At 36.6% G+C, this 15,883-nt stretch overlaps 2 protein-coding genes across 3 annotated transcripts; one reads left to right on the top strand and one right to left on the bottom strand.

The window, feature by feature from the left end:
* The first annotated feature begins 1,702 nt into the window (after positions 1 to 1,702).
* Positions 1,703 to 4,327, top strand: LOC140772111 (alcohol dehydrogenase 1-like). Its single transcript, XM_073114012.1, has 10 exons — positions 1,703 to 1,863; positions 2,130 to 2,266; positions 2,367 to 2,413; positions 2,610 to 2,935; positions 3,014 to 3,096; positions 3,184 to 3,259; positions 3,386 to 3,447; positions 3,525 to 3,620; positions 3,704 to 3,865; positions 3,969 to 4,327. The coding sequence occupies exons 1-10, from the start codon at positions 1,827 to 1,829 to the stop codon at positions 4,083 to 4,085; spliced, it is 1,143 nt and encodes a 380-aa protein (XP_072970113.1). The 5' UTR covers positions 1,703 to 1,826; the 3' UTR covers positions 4,086 to 4,327.
* Positions 4,328 to 4,517: 190 nt separating this feature from the next.
* On the bottom strand, positions 4,518 to 15,378 carry LOC140771766 (probable inactive ATP-dependent zinc metalloprotease FTSHI 4, chloroplastic). 2 transcript variants are annotated; one of them, XM_073113435.1, is made up of 17 exons: positions 15,007 to 15,378; positions 13,091 to 13,346; positions 12,419 to 12,791; positions 11,578 to 11,836; positions 10,737 to 10,868; positions 10,064 to 10,138; positions 9,854 to 9,979; positions 9,669 to 9,778; positions 9,511 to 9,589; positions 9,214 to 9,351; positions 9,002 to 9,113; positions 6,805 to 6,968; positions 6,592 to 6,697; positions 6,135 to 6,211; positions 5,714 to 5,857; positions 5,461 to 5,625; positions 4,518 to 4,993 (listed from the first exon to the last, which is right to left on the bottom strand). In XM_073113435.1, the coding sequence occupies exons 1-16, from the start codon at positions 15,280 to 15,282 to the stop codon at positions 5,482 to 5,484; spliced, it is 2,571 nt and encodes an 856-aa protein (XP_072969536.1). In that variant the 5' UTR covers positions 15,283 to 15,378; the 3' UTR covers positions 4,518 to 4,993; positions 5,461 to 5,481. The 2 variants fall into 2 exon arrangements, with proteins under 2 accessions (XP_072969536.1, XP_072969535.1); XM_073113434.1 differs by having other exon boundaries at positions 4,518 to 4,856; positions 15,007 to 15,370.
* Positions 15,379 to 15,883: the final 505 nt, after the last annotated feature.

Raw genomic sequence — 15,883 nt, 5'->3', positions numbered from 1 at the left:
ATATTTCCTAATACATCACTATGAATTGATCTAATCTATCTAATAATTGTTCTTATTAATTAGTCGTTTTATTTCAACCAGATGTCAGCAAAGGATTGCAAAACTTATGACAATCTTATGTGCTACTTTGGTAGTTTTAGTTTCTTGTTTGAAGGGATTCTTTCATATACTTCAAACTTACTTCTTTTATATGGGGATATTATTATCATTATTATTGCTACTTTCAAGACTAATTATATTTTGTTAGAAAAACTGTTGTTTTCTTTCCTTCTCAAGCAATGTATTTGAGAACATTCTTGATTCTTATCCTAACCTGCTTTAAATATTGATCTTAGCTCTTCTAGGAATATATGCTTGATAATGTTGTCAATTATAAGTTTGCTTTTGCTTTTCTCTTTTTTCTGTTTTCTTCTTTGTACTAGCCTTCTTTGGTTTGAGACTAAACTCCGAATTTGATTAGTTAGTCTTATTTTTCAGTGTTAATTTAAATTTGATTAGATATGAAAAAGATAAAAAGATGTTCGATTACTAGGGGTGAAAACAGGTCGGATTAACTTTGACCCGACTCGGATCGGATCCGGATAAAAAATTTCTATCTGATTCGGATACGGATAGAATTTTTTTAAAAAATTCGGATACGGATTCGGATACGGGTCTGATATATTTTTCGGATACGGATATCGGATATCCGTTTATCCGCATATTTTTTTAAATAATTTATAGTTTTTAGTTTGCTTATTTAAATAGTAAATATTAATATTATTACTAATAATACGTTATATATTATTTATAGAGATTAATTTCTCTAATTTTATATATTTGACATACAAAAAAAGTATTTGTTGTAAAACTCTTAATAATTTTGTATTAATTATATTTAAATAAAATATTATAATTATTTTAAATTCAATCAATATATCCGATCCTTTATCCGAAAATTATCCGTATCCGTTTTTAGTTAGGATATGGTTTTAAATTTTGCTATCCGTCCAATATCCATATCCGAATCCGTATTCGAACTAAAAATACGGATCCGGATATGAGTTAAGCACTATCCGATCCGTATCCGATCCGTTTTCACCCCTATCGGTTACTGAACCAATTTAGTAGTCTCTGAACTAGTTCAGGAGTCCCTATACTAAAAAAAAAAAGGTCTTAAAAATTTTAGGTCTTATTTGTTCTGAGGCTAAGCCCGAAACTTGTTTTTAGAGATTGAACTTTATTAGATATAAAAAAAATAAAAAGATGTTTGGTTACTAAACCAGGTTAAGAGTTCTTGAATCAGTTCGGAGGTTTCTGAACTCAAAACGAGACTCTATTTTTTATTAAAACAAAAAGAAAAAGAAAAATCTTTTTGGCATGTGAAAAATATCCTGCGTGCTACCAAATCAGGATACCACCGACCATGTGAGCCGCGGAATCAGAGCCGTCCAGAAAACCGCAGTTGGTTTCCTCTATATCGTCTTTAGTTTTAGACTTCCGACTGCTTCGTTATCCTGTTCCCACCCCCCCCCAATAAAACAAAGTAGCATCTACCCCACTAGTCTATCTCCGTTGTCCGCACTCATGTCTACCGGTTAACGAAAGTATGCTTTGAAGGAACACCGTAAGAAAACTGCGGTTTTTCTCGTAGACGCCGTGGTTTTAAAAAAGATTCGAGAGGTGTTCGACGAAAAGCCTCATTTGAACTCTCTCTGGTCTTACGACTCCACGGCTATATATATATACCTTTGACACTAAGCTCGGATCCATCCAACGAAGTCGTGGAAGCATTGCGAAGCCAGTAGTAATTGTTAGAAGAGCGATTTAGTGAGAGTTTTGAGAAGATGGCGAGCACAGCTGGGAAAGTCATCAAATGCAGAGGTTTGTCGCCATCTTTGGTTCTACCAAGTTGATTTCTCTTGTTGGTCTGTTGAATTCTCATGTGGGTCTTCTCTTTCCGAGGAATTAATCTGTTGGGTAGCAAAGAATAATGTCCATTTTGATCTAAGGATTGTACTTTCCTTTGTTGGGCCAGTTTTGGGAGTTCTTTACATGGGTCTCTTTGTTATATGGTAATCTTATATAAATGACAAAGATTTATGCTATCTTTTACTAATCAATTCATGCATATATCTTTCTGGATGTAGCTGCGGTTGCATGGGAGGCAGGGAAACCTTTGGTGATTGAGGAGGTTGAGGTCGCACCTCCACAGGCAATGGAGGTCCGAGTGAAGATCCTCTACACTTCTCTCTGCCATACTGATGTCTATTTCTGGGAAGCTAAGGTAATTTGATGTTGTGAGACCAAACTAAAGTTTAATTTTTTTTTTCTAGTGTATGCTTGCTTAGCCTGATGATTAATCCTATGTGTTCTGAATTTTCCAGGGGCAGACTCCTGTTTTTCCTAGGATATTTGGCCATGAAGCTGGAGGGTATGACTTCTTCTTTATTCTAATATTCTATAGAAGTTTAGTAGTTTAATTATTTGTTAAATTGAGACTTGAGTCTAGTTGAAGTAAAATAATTAGATTGGATCTCATTTGTTAAGAATGTTCCAGTTGGACTTCTCTTATGACCAATCTCAGAAATTCTGAATGAATTTGTATCCTATCCTTTGGTATTTATCAGGATTGTAGAGAGTGTTGGGGAGGGTGTGACTGATATAGCACCAGGAGACCATGTCCTCCCTGTGTTTACTGGAGAATGCAAGGAATGTTCTCATTGTAAGTCTGAGGAGAGCAACATGTGTAGTCTACTCAGGATCAACACCGATAGGGGAGTGATGATCGGCGACGGGAAATCCAGGTTTTCAATCAACGGAAAACCCATATATCATTTCGTCGGGACCTCCACTTTCAGTGAATACACCGTCGTTCACGTCGGTTGTCTCGCCAAGATCAACCCCTTGGCTCCCCTAGATAAAGTCTGTGTCCTGAGCTGTGGCATTTCAACAGGTGAGAGAATTAAGGCCCTCTTGAGTTCTAATGAAAGGATTACAGAAAGAGTTTCTAACTTTCTATTGCTTTCTTAAGGTCTTGGTGCTACTCTTAATGTTGCTAAGCCACCAAAAGGCTCAACAGTGGCTGTTTTCGGCTTAGGAGCTGTAGGCCTTGCAGTGAGTCTCTTTCTACCTTGATACAAGAACAATTCATTTCAGTTTTTTAAGATTTAAATAAATTGATTTATGTAATTGCATAACTAGGCTGCCGAAGGCGCCAGGCTTGCAGGAGCATCAAGGATTATTGGTGTTGATTTGAACCCGAAAAGATTTGAAGAAGGTAAAAACCCTGCTCCCTGGAAATGCTAACTCAATTTGTTTTCTTATTCTCCTTGAATAATAATTGTCATGCTACTTTGATTTCTACAAGCAATACACTAATTTATCGAAATTATTTCGGTTCCAGCTAAGAAATTCGGTGTCACTGAGTTCGTAAATCCTGCGGATTACGACAGACCGGTGCAAGAGGTTTGTTTCTGCTCATTGTGTGAAACTGAAACTGCTCTATGCTTTATATGATTCTGATACTGTCACTGTTTCATCAGGTTCTTGCTGAGATGACTGATGGTGGAGTTGATCGCAGTGTGGAATGCACTGGCAATATAAATGCCATGATATCAGCATTTGAATGTGTTCATGATGTATATTCCCTTGATCCCTAAATATAATTAGGCTCAAATTATTTGGTTGAATTCTAATTCTGTGATCTTAAACCCTTTTACAGGGCTGGGGTGTAGCAGTGTTAGTAGGGGTGCCTCACAAAGATGCAGTATTCAAGACTCCCCCCATGAACCTCCTGAATGAAAGAACATTGAAAGGAACCTTCTTCGGAAACTACAAACCGCGAACCGATCTGCCTTCAGTTGTTGAGAAGTATATGACCAAGGTTAGAAGAAAGAAAAAAGAAGCAAATTGATGGCTTTTATACTTGTCTCTTATTTTGGATTGATAGTAGTATGATTGATGTCTTAATTGTTTCAATGATGCAGGAGCTGGAGTTGGAGAAGTTCATCACACACAGTGTTCCTTTCTCAGAGATCAACAAGGCATTTGATTACATGCTCAAAGGTGAAGGCTTGCGTTGCATGATCCATATGGATGGTTGATGCAATGATAAAAGATACTGGAAGTGGTTGATGAATTAGGAACTAGTGGTTCTTTCTCAGTTCCATGTACTTTTAATAAAGGAGCAAGTGAGATTGCTTGCACGATTGCAATTTATTCACTCTGTTGTTAAAATTTTGATGTGTAGTCCTCTGGTTTTTTTATCAACATACTTTGTATTTCCTGTAACTACGAAATGTTCTAAGTTTATGTGAATCAATATTAACTCCTTTTCTCTCCTAAACTTTATTATTCTATCTCTATCTGTGAACCTAACTATGGCATGTTACTTTATTATTATTTCTCAAGAAAAAAAACTAAAATATTACGGCATATTATTAGTTATCAGAAGATAACCATTATATCGGTAGGAGATAATAGTTCAAAGAATCAACAATAAAATAGTACATGAATCATCAAGAGAAAGAACCAAATAATCAACAATAGTTTTATCTATAAAACTTAGAATTAGTTACATATTTGTCTAATACACCATACTACGATTGACATTTCTCAGGACTGTAAGATTTTAGTTTGGAAGAACTCCAGATGAAGTGAGAGATTACAGGAGCTGTGCATGTTGCACAAAATTTTATATTGGCTGAATGAAAGTGTAAATACCAATTCAAGAAACTATGAACATGAGGAGCTTGATTGAGGTGACACCGTCATTCTTCAAAGAAAACCTCATCGCAATGACCGGCTATATAAGCGCAGTGCCTTGTTTCAGTATCAAGTGCAAGCTTCACTTCGACTCTATAGGTGGGGAGAAACTGCAAAACAGTTGTCAAGTTTTCTGAGATCAAACCAAAGCAACCTTCAGCAGAAGAATTATCTTCTTCCATGCATAAGAGAGGATATCTTGGATAATGCCATGCATGATGGAGCTAACAACCCCTGAGCTCGATTCCTGTCATAGAACAATAAACCAATCTTAAGTGTTTTGGAGCCTAACACGTTCTATCTTGCCTACTTACATCTCTCAGATAGATCCTAGAGTTTTCTTTCCAACAAGGCTCCCTCATCAAATCAATAAGTGCGCTAGCTCTTTAATTTAGTCTGATGGAAGATTTACCAAGCTGTTTTGCTTTGACAGGAGAATGCCAAGCACATAAACATCTTAGAAGTACACAAAGAAGTAGATCTCTAAATCTATAACAAGATATAACACAACAGGAAAGATTGACTCTTTAGCATTTGTTCATTTGCAAAAATGAATAGCGATGATATTGTGATGCAATGGATATGGTTGACGAAAAGGTTAACCACAGGACCATATCGAGAACATTTTGTGCAGTCCATTTTCAACATCTATTCTGAAACATCTAACCATATGTCAAGATTTAGTGCAGCAAGAAAAAATAGTCAGATGCATACCAAAAAAATTTCAATAAGCTCTTAAAGGAAGTGGTTAGCCAACAGCAGCTGGGGTTTCCCTGTGTCTTCTTCAATCTGCTGGGAGACTTCGTCTTTAATATCTTTTATCCTTTGGTCCCAAATTCCATCTATCAACTTCCATGTTTCATCACTGATGATCTGTGTCTGTAGAGATCAGAAATAACAGAAATTAACTCCAAGAGAATGGCTAATCAAATGCTTTAAAACAGACCACTTATGCTAGCTTATTTACCTCCAAAGGTCTGGGTGCACCAAATGTGGAAAATCCCATATTTCCTGGTGCAAAGGTGACCCTTCCAGGAAGAGAAACACCATATATACCCCATCTTCCAGCATAAATAAGTGCTCCATACTCATCAACTGGATTCACAGGTGGCTGAAACAATTATTTGGAAAGTAATTATAGTTAACACCCCTAAAGTTCCAGCATGCCACAACATTATTATCACCAATGTAAGAATAAACATTTAATTATATGCAAGTCTGTGGAAATATGAATATGAAGCAGAAAAATTAACCAAGTAAATGTTTGGCAACAGCTTCATAGAAGAAAGGGGAAAAGTAAGAACAGTTAAAAGTAACTTGTAAATGTTTCCACAAGGATTTGGTGGAAATACAATGGTTCTCTGAGTGAGAGGGAAAGGAATACATACTTGAGATATTCGTGGAGCTTTATTGTATATCTCCCATATTTCTTCTGCCTTTAGTTCTCCTTTCTCAAGCAAAATATCTGAAATAGCAAATTGCACAACTTATGGTATTGTATCAATGTATTAGTATGTGATCTTACAGCTATACACTTAGTATAGATGTTAATTGGACTACAATACAGATGAAATGTCTCTTTGTAAGAGAATAGCTTGGCATCTAAAGGGTATCTCAAGAGTCTGAGTCAGTTCAATTCCTTATAAACTGATTTTGAGCTGGTCTAGAAAGCCCAGGCTTATAATTGTTTTGTAAGATGGGAGATACCAAGACTTCCCCAATTCTTAAGCCAAGTCTCAGTGAGGCTCAAATTCATCCACTTGCTAACGAAAGAGGCTTGAACAAGCATTTATCAGGCTAAGCAAATGAAAATATGTAATACGTTATAAAAGTGGGTTGATGCACCTGTCATAGTCTCAACTGCTGAATGATACTCTCTTAACACAGCTGAGCATTTCTCCACTGCAAAGCGCAAGTACTCAGTCCGAAGAGCTTCCAGTTTTGCTGCAAGCTGCAAAGTTTACATAAATATATATCACTTGCATGAACAAGGAATTGAGCAAATAAACCACAGGTAATTTTTCTGGAAACAGAGTATGATTGAATTTATACACCCACATGAGGTACAAGATCACTGTGACTTCGATAGAATGCTTTCCCAAATGCTGTCATCCCTGTTTGAAGAATCAAAAGTTCTGCACGAGCTGATGCTTCAGAAGTTGCTTTTGCTGAAATCCAGCACAAGTTTTCTATCCCAAACATCTCTTCCTCGATCACTCTTGCTATTGTCAATATTTAATGAATCAAGTAAATGTGTTAATAGCTAAGTTTGAACACTGTAATTGAAGTCAAGGATCATTTTTGAGAAACAGATAAGAAAATGAATTGATATAATTGATCCAATTATCCATGTCTATCGTAATATACTAATATCAACTATCAAGCATGTCAGCCAAGCAATTTCATTTGAAAATGATAGCCAAGAACAAACAATATAGAAGATCTAGCTTGAAATACAGAATGAACCACTAGTAGAAGAAATCAAGAGAAGTGTAAGAAAAAATTAAGTGGCTACAGTGTAGACCACAGAACGGATATTCACTCAAAGTGTGATCCACTCATTTCTAAAAGTCCTACAGCCAGAAGATTGAGTGTTCACTGACCCATACTTTATTCCACCAAGAACAATCATAAATTCCTCTCCCATCCTAGTTGTAAACTTAATATTTTCTGCCATCTGCATGTGCTATCAAAGTCGACAGAGTTTGCATCCTCTAAAACAACCAATAAGGCAATACTATGTTATCATTTCTTTTTAGTTTATGCCAACTCCCACATTTCCTTAGCGGTGATGCTTTGGCATTTATTGAAGACTATCATAATGAACCCTAGACAAAAATGATCAAATAAACTAGTTAGCATCCCTAATGAAATCTTGCACATGAATTTTGCCTAGATTGAAGGTACCTGAAGGAAAAGAGAAAAAAAGTTAACAGTCCGCAATCAATCTTCCTATGGGGTTCAAGCAAAATATTGCACAAATTCTTAAGCAATATATGCTCACTCAATGTTACCTTGATTTTCTTAAATCCTACTATAATGTAGGTTCTTTTTTTTCTGTCTAGGGAACTCACACCATATGTAATTGTTCTTTCATTTATCTTACTGGCTTTGCTACTTATTTTGAAATTTGAACGGCTGCACTGATCAGACTGATCCAATCAAGAGACTGGCTCACCTCTGTCAAAACAAGCCCAATGATTGGGCCGAAACTAACATTGCTAGTGATAGACATACAAGATTAATTTTGGGAATATATAAACACTAAATGGAATGAAAACAATCGCTTTGTTGGTAAGCAATGTGTTTGATGTACCTGATGATGTATGCCTTTGAACCAATAAGCTAACAAATAAAATCAACTTCATATCAGGATATAATGATTGCAGCATGCTGCATGGATGTATGAAAGTAAGCTAGAGGCACCTTGTGTCTTTTGCAGCATATTGCTGCAATTTGGCACTCAATGCTAAACAAACTTGTATTAACTTGAATAATGAATGTCAACCTGCCATGGGTTACCATTGAACTATCATGGTTAAGCGTAGCTCACTACAGCTTGATGCTGTCCATACAGGAGTATATCAAGAGTAAGGCACTAGCACAGAGTACAGTGAATAGCATTACACAATATGCTTGGAAGGCCATGCATGGTTTGATACAACAAGCATGCCAACTTGTATTGTGGAAAGACAAAATAGGATGTAGGCTATACTTGCTTACAACAGAAGGGGGAAGGCCATTGTAAACAGTAGTCAGAGCAGTGAATTTAGTGAAGTCTCACCTTAAACATAAGTCTTTCGTACAATTTTGAGAGCCTAAAGAGTCTGACAAAAATCTCACATGCAACTAGGCCAGTTTATAGTCGACAAGGGCACATACATTTGAGAGATTCACATCAATAATGGTTCAGACATGTGAAGTGAGAAACTTAAAGATTATGACAAAATCATACACTACTACACATTCTATCCTCAAAGTGGTACTGCTTACTAACGTCAATCTATCAACCCTTTATACCAATATCTTATTATAAGAAAGTCTATTATTTATATATGCAGATATTACATGACTCGCATCATTACTTGAAGCTTAATATTACTTTTGCACTTCCTTCTGCACTGTTTTCAAATTCTGACATGTAAACAAGAATATCTGGAAGGCCTCCAGTGAATTGCAAAGATACCAGAACAATATGAAATCAAGCAACAGCTCCTTCCACCTACCAATGTCCACAGAGATTGTTTAAACTTACGTGCACAGGCTCGCACTATAGAATTAACATAGTCTGATTTTCTTAAAAAAGCTTGTCCTGAGGTTTCAGCATAGCGCATATTTGGCTTGCTGCGAATAGAACGGATATCAGTCTGCAAAGATATAAAAAATCAGTGAATATTACTGAGGAGATTTCACATCCAAATACCAGGAATGATAAACAAAACTGATAAAACAAGTTTTTCAAGCAACCTCCAGAAAAGGTCGGTGTGGATCTGGGTAAAAGCAGGCAAGAACAGCTACAGCTGCTTCCCTGTATGCCAACCTAAGTTTAAGCTCTTCAGGAATTTCAGTACTATCTTCTTGACCTGTTTCAAAGGTACCTTTTTGCTGCAAAATGGAAATACTTACGATCATGTAGAATGAAATTCCAATTTGGTTGAGTTCATGCAGGAAATGTCAAATAGGATTTTGTTTATCTTACTAATGAATACCAAATGTCAAATGGGATTTGTTGTCTCAAAAATGAAAATTAATGAAGAATAATACCCTCTTCAAAGCCTCCAACAGTTCTTCTCTTCCAATGTAGTCTTGATCTTTTCTTGCAGTCAAAATTCCAGCCTCATTCCTGACGATTTTTCCACATTTATTAGCAAACACTAGTAGATGGATTTAGATGAAATCAACAAGATGTTCCAAAATACTACAGTATGTTTTGCAGCTCTGCTCCAGTAAAATCTAATGTTAGCTCTGCTATTTCCTCCAGAAGAACATTTTTCTCCCCTTCAGATCTGAAATATTTGTTCCTTGCATGGACCTGCCATTGGAGGAAAAAATTTGGTTAGTAACTTGAAGGCTACAAACTTTGATAAGATCAACTTCAGACACTTACTTGTAATATGGCCAATCTACCATCTCGAGATGGAAGGCCAACCCTGATAATTTTGTCAAACCGACCCTTTCTTAGTAGAGCTGGATCCAATATATCTAAGCGATTAGTTGCACCTATAACTAACACCTGACAAGTTCAAGTTGGCAGCCTAAATCAACAACATTAAAGTTTGAAATGGAACTAAGGACAAAAGAAAGAAAATAAGCATGCCTGTGATGTTGATTCTTTGAACCCATCCATCTCAGTTAAAATCTGAAGTAAGCCCTGTTCCCTTTCAGCACCACCCTAAACCAAGACTTGCAATTAGTTTCTAAAATATGAGGTATAGGATCATCGGACGAAAGCTAGAGGGTGGTGGTGTACAAGTTCCCATGGATTTTTCTATTTCGATTGTGCTCCGAAAAAGTTGGAGGATGTAGGGCTAGGTACATCTATATATCCTGGACCCTCATTGGAGGGAGCCTCCTGCATTGAGATGTCCTAGGAAGCAAGCAACTTGAATAGAAGCATAACACTTTTTCATCCTTAAACACTTTGTTGAACAACTATAACTATATAAATAAATTTGAATTAACTGAATTTCTAATGCAGATGTGTATGATATTTGCAAATTATAAATTATCACCTTGATAAGGATTCCTGTGAAATGTTGAACTAACATAAGTTTTAACTCACTAAAACACATTAGTCCATAAATTTTTCACCACAATTTTCATATTAAGTACATAAAAAGAACTGAAGTCCAGAGGCAGAAAGATCTATGGATCCTGCACAAGCATGCAGATACAAAGTGCAATGTGAAAAGGATATTTACATGCATAAAAACTAACAAAAGAAATAAGAAATTTTAACTCAAGAATTTATCTTATATTCTTATTCTTACCCCACCAATATCAGGACCACCACGTTTGCTACCAATAGCATCAATCTCATCAATAAAGATAATAGATGGTGCAAATGATCTAGCACTAGCAAATAGGTCCTTGACACGGGATGCTGCAACACCTACAAACATCTGCAACAGTAATATTGCATTAAGAAAATGGATCTCCTCACAATTAGAGAAAATCAGTATCTACTTAAAAGGAGATGCATCCTTAGTTTGCCATACTTAATTGAAGTACATCTCGGTTCTCAAGGAGAAATTAATGAAAACTAACATATCAACCAACCAAATAAAATTCAGAGACAACCAAAATTTCAGCCCCTACTCACCAAATAAAATCAGTGTAGGTAAACTGAGCTGACCAAGTAGTTTTCATTCTCAAAATTTTTATGCAACAGATTAGGATACAGATCTCCTCGTAATTTTGTCAATCACAGAAAGCATATGAAGGGTACATGAAATTAAGACTAAAGAAATTATGGCCGTTGGAAGAAGAAATAAAGACACATGAGGTAATAGATAGCTAGCTCTCAAATTTAGAAGAGCAGCTATATAACTCAACAACATACTGAGAAACAGTGGCCCCATTACCTATTAAGAAAATACTACATTGATATAGAAAATCATCCAACATATGATGAAGGAAATTCAGTCAATATTCAGTAATAGTTCTCAGCTTCTTGCACAGATGAAATGAGATTTCAGAGTTAGGTGATAATAGTTCAGTAAGGTTCTTGCATTCAACCCATGAAACATGTCAGCTTCCACTGTTTATGCTATTCATCTCCATAAAAAACTGATTATACGAAACAAAGAAAATTAATTCTCAGTTTCTCACCTCAACAAAATCAGTACCATTTGCAGCAAAGAAAGGGAGTCCTGCTTCGCCAGCAATAGCTTTAGCAAGAAGAGTTTTCCCAGTTCCTGGTGGCCCATGAAGAAGCACTCCTTTTGGACAGTAGATGCCCTTGTCCTGAAATTCCTCATCATTTTTAAGGATTCGTACAATCTCTTGTAATTCTCTCTTTATGTACTCCTGGCCCGCAAAATCGTCAAATGTAACACCAGTGGTTTCTTCTGCAGATATGAACTTTGCCCTGGGAAAATGCCGATGTCAACCTCTTGAAAACCATTCGCCAATCAACATGTATAAAGTCTCTTTCATTCACCACTCAGTGGAAACAACTATTTGATTCCATTAGGCACAATGATTAACCACATCATGTGAGACATTAGCTTAACAATTAGCATTCCTTGAAAGAACAACCATAAAAGTTAAAAGCAGACTAGCAGAAGAGAATAACAAAAGAATGAAGAAAATGACTCTAATCCTGCTTGCTCATACAGCACAAGAAGCAAGGAGAAAGTTCTAATTTATAGAAGTTAGAAAATTTGTAAGGGCTGGTTACAACCTCAACTCAGTTCCTGGAAGACAAAAGATGACACGCACATGCTAATATTTAGAAATTATAGGTACTCTCTTCTAAAAGTGCATGCTTCATTAGTTAGAAGTTCATAGCCTTACCAGTATAAAGTCTAGATATCTTCAAATAATTTATCTGGTCAGTAGAAACAAGTAAAACCTTCCAATGTGAAAACCTTGCAGCTGCCAAATATTTCTATGAACTTAAATGATAAACAAATGCATAAGCTACTTAACAGACTAGTTTTCCACCTACCGGCTTTTACCCAGTGATCCAAGAGCACGTCGCTTGAGGGGTTGCCTTGCCTTTTTTTCAGGAGCACCAAGATCGCAGGGAATCAACTTGGAGTAAATTGGTCTCGTCACACTATCAACCCAGAGGTATATAGCTACTGAAAGGGCCAAACGCATAGACCATACAACAGCAGTTGCAACAGTAGAGTAGACTTCAGCTGGCACAGAATCCACATTGATAACATCAACATTAATCAGTTGCTCATGTAACTTATTCCATATCTCATTCCAACCGTCAATGGGCATCCTATCAACAATATGACGGCGAAATACAATTTCCCTATTTGGATTTTCTGGTTCTTTCCCTCCTCCATCTCTGTAATATGGTAAAATAACTGCAGAAGAAATTTGAACATACTGTTCATATAAAGCTGAAACCCATTTTTGCACAATTAATAAAAATACAATAACAAAGATGAACAAACAAGAAAAGTAACGACGATAACCTTGATGTGATTGCAAGAATGTTAAGACTAGTTAGTACAATTCCAACACAAGTAGGTTACGTGAAAGCTAGTGAATCAAACTGAAGCGACTATAGTTTAAATAAACTTTGAGTTCCTACATATTTGAAAAACAAGCATATACTTCAGACCTAAAAATTCCATTGGAAAAGAATGATGAGTCCACATACCAGAGATGGTCTGGCCGAAGTTTGAGTATTCCATGAACTGAACATTATTAGAGTTAAGAAGTCTCCGAAATTCACTATAATCAATTCTATGAGAGTTCTCCGGATCCCATTCTGTACCCTTCAATTTACCCTGAAAAGCCAGCAATGCCCTGCTCCAGCAGGAAGTCATGATAAGCTGTCTCTCCAATTGCAAATCTGCTTTTCTCTCAAAATTTTCCAATTTCTCTACACGTTGTCGCTCTTTATCCTTCAACTTCTGAAACTTAAAAGGATCTTAATCTGAGCGAAAAGAACTTGGATGAAAAATTTTCTGAGTAAATTATAAATAAATCATATTAGCTCATCAGTGCAGCACAGCATGTCCAAACTGTATGTGATATAGGTCTAGCATTTTTCTACGTTTCTTTGATGAAAATAAATATAGTGATCATACAATAATTTCAACTTATTCGAGAATAAAAGGCTCAGAATAAAGATATATCAAAGTAAGCTAATGATATGTCAAATTGGTCAACTGTTTCTATACATGGATTTCAGGAATAACAATTGACACTTCTACATATAAAGAATGCCCAGAATATAGCATTGCCGAAGCATAATCCTATAAACTAAGCCAATAGATAATTCAAGAACCATTTGTAGTTCTAATGCTTACTAGTTTACGTATATAGCTGCAATTTAGGCCTAGCAAGGAATTTCAGCTAGGTAATCAATTTCATCCCACAATCAATTTCAATTCCAATTGGCATCCTAGTTAACAGCCTCATGTCACATTTCAAGATTTTATAGCAACAACATGCTAATCCCCCTTCAAGGTCAAGCTTGGAATTACCCAACCAATAAATTAGTATACAATTGTTATGTAGCCCTTCTGGAATAGGACGACATCAGTAGCAATTGTTGTGATGGTAAGGTAGCCTCGTGCCCCTCACAGGCTTGGTGTTCAAAGTTCTAATTTTTAACCCATGGAAAAAGCCTTTCTGCAAATGGGGTTAAAGACGTACAGATGCACAAATCTTTCCAACCTAGACCCAACATTGGCAGGAGCATCCTGCACTGTGACCTTTCTTAACATGTGGAATATTCATCTTACTCAATTACATTGAGAAAGAAGAAAAAAAATCTAGTTGAAGAGACATGAAGCTTATTATTAACTTCATAAATCAGGACCTTACGGACAAAAGGAACATTGGTTCTCAGACCACCAGAGTTTTCACCTCTTTTAATCTGTTGACATCTTCTGTAATTTTTGTTCTCTTTTTTCCTATTTCCATAACTACATGAAAGAATCTCAACCATTTTGATGTTCCCTAGTGTTTTCATCTCAGATACACAATGATTAGAAATTAAAAAACTCTTAACTTCCTTCCCAAACTAACATTTTGAGTTCTGATATCCTTTCCCTTCACCTCACTAATCCTAGTAAGACTCAACTTCCCTTCACCTCACTAACCCACGTGACATTCTTGATTTCAAGGAGGATCCAATTATATTTGATGCAACAAATCCTCAGACTAGTAAAGGAAGAACTCAATACAGTGCATACAGAAACACGAATTCCACTCCACCAAATCATAACCCTCCTTACCAAATTTATGATCATAAATCGTTTGTATAACTGCATCCTCTATTTCAAAGAGCGTTTAAATATCGCCAGCTATTGGCGCGTTGAATCAAAACGCGCCAATATAAAAATTCACTAACCATGTTCTCACACAAACAATTGACTGTCCTGTATCATCGACTCAAGAGACCCTTCACACCATTTGCAAGGTAGAGCAAGTAATCCAACCCTTTCTCGATTGAGCTTGTTCCCATAAGCCCAACGCAGAAGATACGAAGTTAGAAGCAACCCAAGAAAATAAAAACCCAGCACACACCATCAAGACCTAAAAGGAAGTGAACTAGAATTGCACCTCGAAAAGCTGAGATGCCTCGACATCTTCTTCTTCTTCTTCTTCTTCTGCAACCACCACTTCGCTCTTGGATGAAGCATTTGACTTCGAATCCGAGCCCCGAGCTACTAAATTTGCTTTCCTGATCCGACGCCTCGGTCGGAGGGAGAGGAAAAGGCGCTTATTGAGCTGGTGATATCTAAGATTGGTTTCACGGAATGAGAAGGAGAGGAAGAGAGGTGAGGGTCTGGGGCGATGGAAGAGAAGGAAGGACGAGTGTGGAGAAAGAGAAGCCATCAATGGCGTTCTTCGAGAGCTTGTTGCTCTTTGCTCCTCGCTGCCCTCGAGGCGGAAGGCGGGAGGCGAGGAGGAGGAGGAGGAGGAGGAGGTCTTTTGTGGGGTTTATCCGGAGAGGAAATGGAGGGATAGCGGGTCGGATCCGTGTTTCGCCATGTATGGTTTCGATTTGAATCCGAATTTGGCTCATCTGATTCACCTGAAACTGAATTTTTTTTTTTAAATGTATTTATTTTATTTATTATTTTTTTATTTTTTATTTACTTGACTTGAATAAAAGATAGGGTTTATTTAGAGCGGAATACACTCAAAATTACACGTTATACGAAGACATCTAGTTTGAATTTTAACAATATCGGTATTTAGTGGGACACCATTAAATTTTCACTTGAGATTTACATAGAGACGAGGCAGAGAAAAAATTAAGAAATTTTTAAAGAGGACAAGAACGTTAATCTCCCCGTCTGCCAAATATTTGCCAAGAAAATATACTAACCGATGACTGTTCAAACCTCATGAATGAAAATCTAATAGTTTCTTTCTTTTCACAGTAACCATCTGAGGAAAGAAAGAATTCTAGAGTGAATGAAGTAAGATACAC

The sequence above is a fragment of the Typha angustifolia genome, chromosome 12 (assembly GCF_048772165.1).
Source record: "Typha angustifolia cultivar Huaian chromosome 12, ASM4877216v1, whole genome shotgun sequence".
NCBI lineage: Eukaryota > Viridiplantae > Streptophyta > Magnoliopsida > Poales > Typhaceae > Typha > Typha angustifolia.
The sequence above is the reverse complement of the archived record's forward strand: the minus strand, read 5'-3'. Positions and strand labels throughout refer to the sequence as shown.

What these genes read in the sequence shown, in the direction of transcription:
- LOC140772111 (XM_073114012.1), top strand. Translation starts at nt 1,827, where the DNA reads ATGGCGAGCACAGCTGGGAAAGTCATCAAATGCAGAG. An exon ending in TTTGGCCATGAAGCTGGAGG is followed by an intron (nt 2,414 to 2,609) that starts GTATGACTTCTT and finishes GGTATTTATCAG; the next exon opens with GATTGTAGAGAGTGTTGGGG. An exon ending in TAGGAGCTGTAGGCCTTGCA is followed by an intron (nt 3,097 to 3,183) that starts GTGAGTCTCTTT and finishes TTGCATAACTAG; the next exon opens with GCTGCCGAAGGCGCCAGGCT.
- LOC140771766 (XM_073113435.1), bottom strand. Translation starts at nt 15,282, where the DNA reads ATGGCTTCTCTTTCTCCACACTCGTCCTTCCTTCTCTTCCATCGCCCC. An exon ending in AGGCATCTCAGCTTTTCGAG is followed by an intron (nt 13,347 to 15,006) that starts GTGCAATTCTAG and finishes TTTAAGTTTCAG; the next exon opens with AAGTTGAAGGATAAAGAGCG. An exon ending in GGATCACTGGGTAAAAGCCG is followed by an intron (nt 11,837 to 12,418) that starts GTAGGTGGAAAA and finishes GCATTTTCCCAG; the next exon opens with GGCAAAGTTCATATCTGCAG.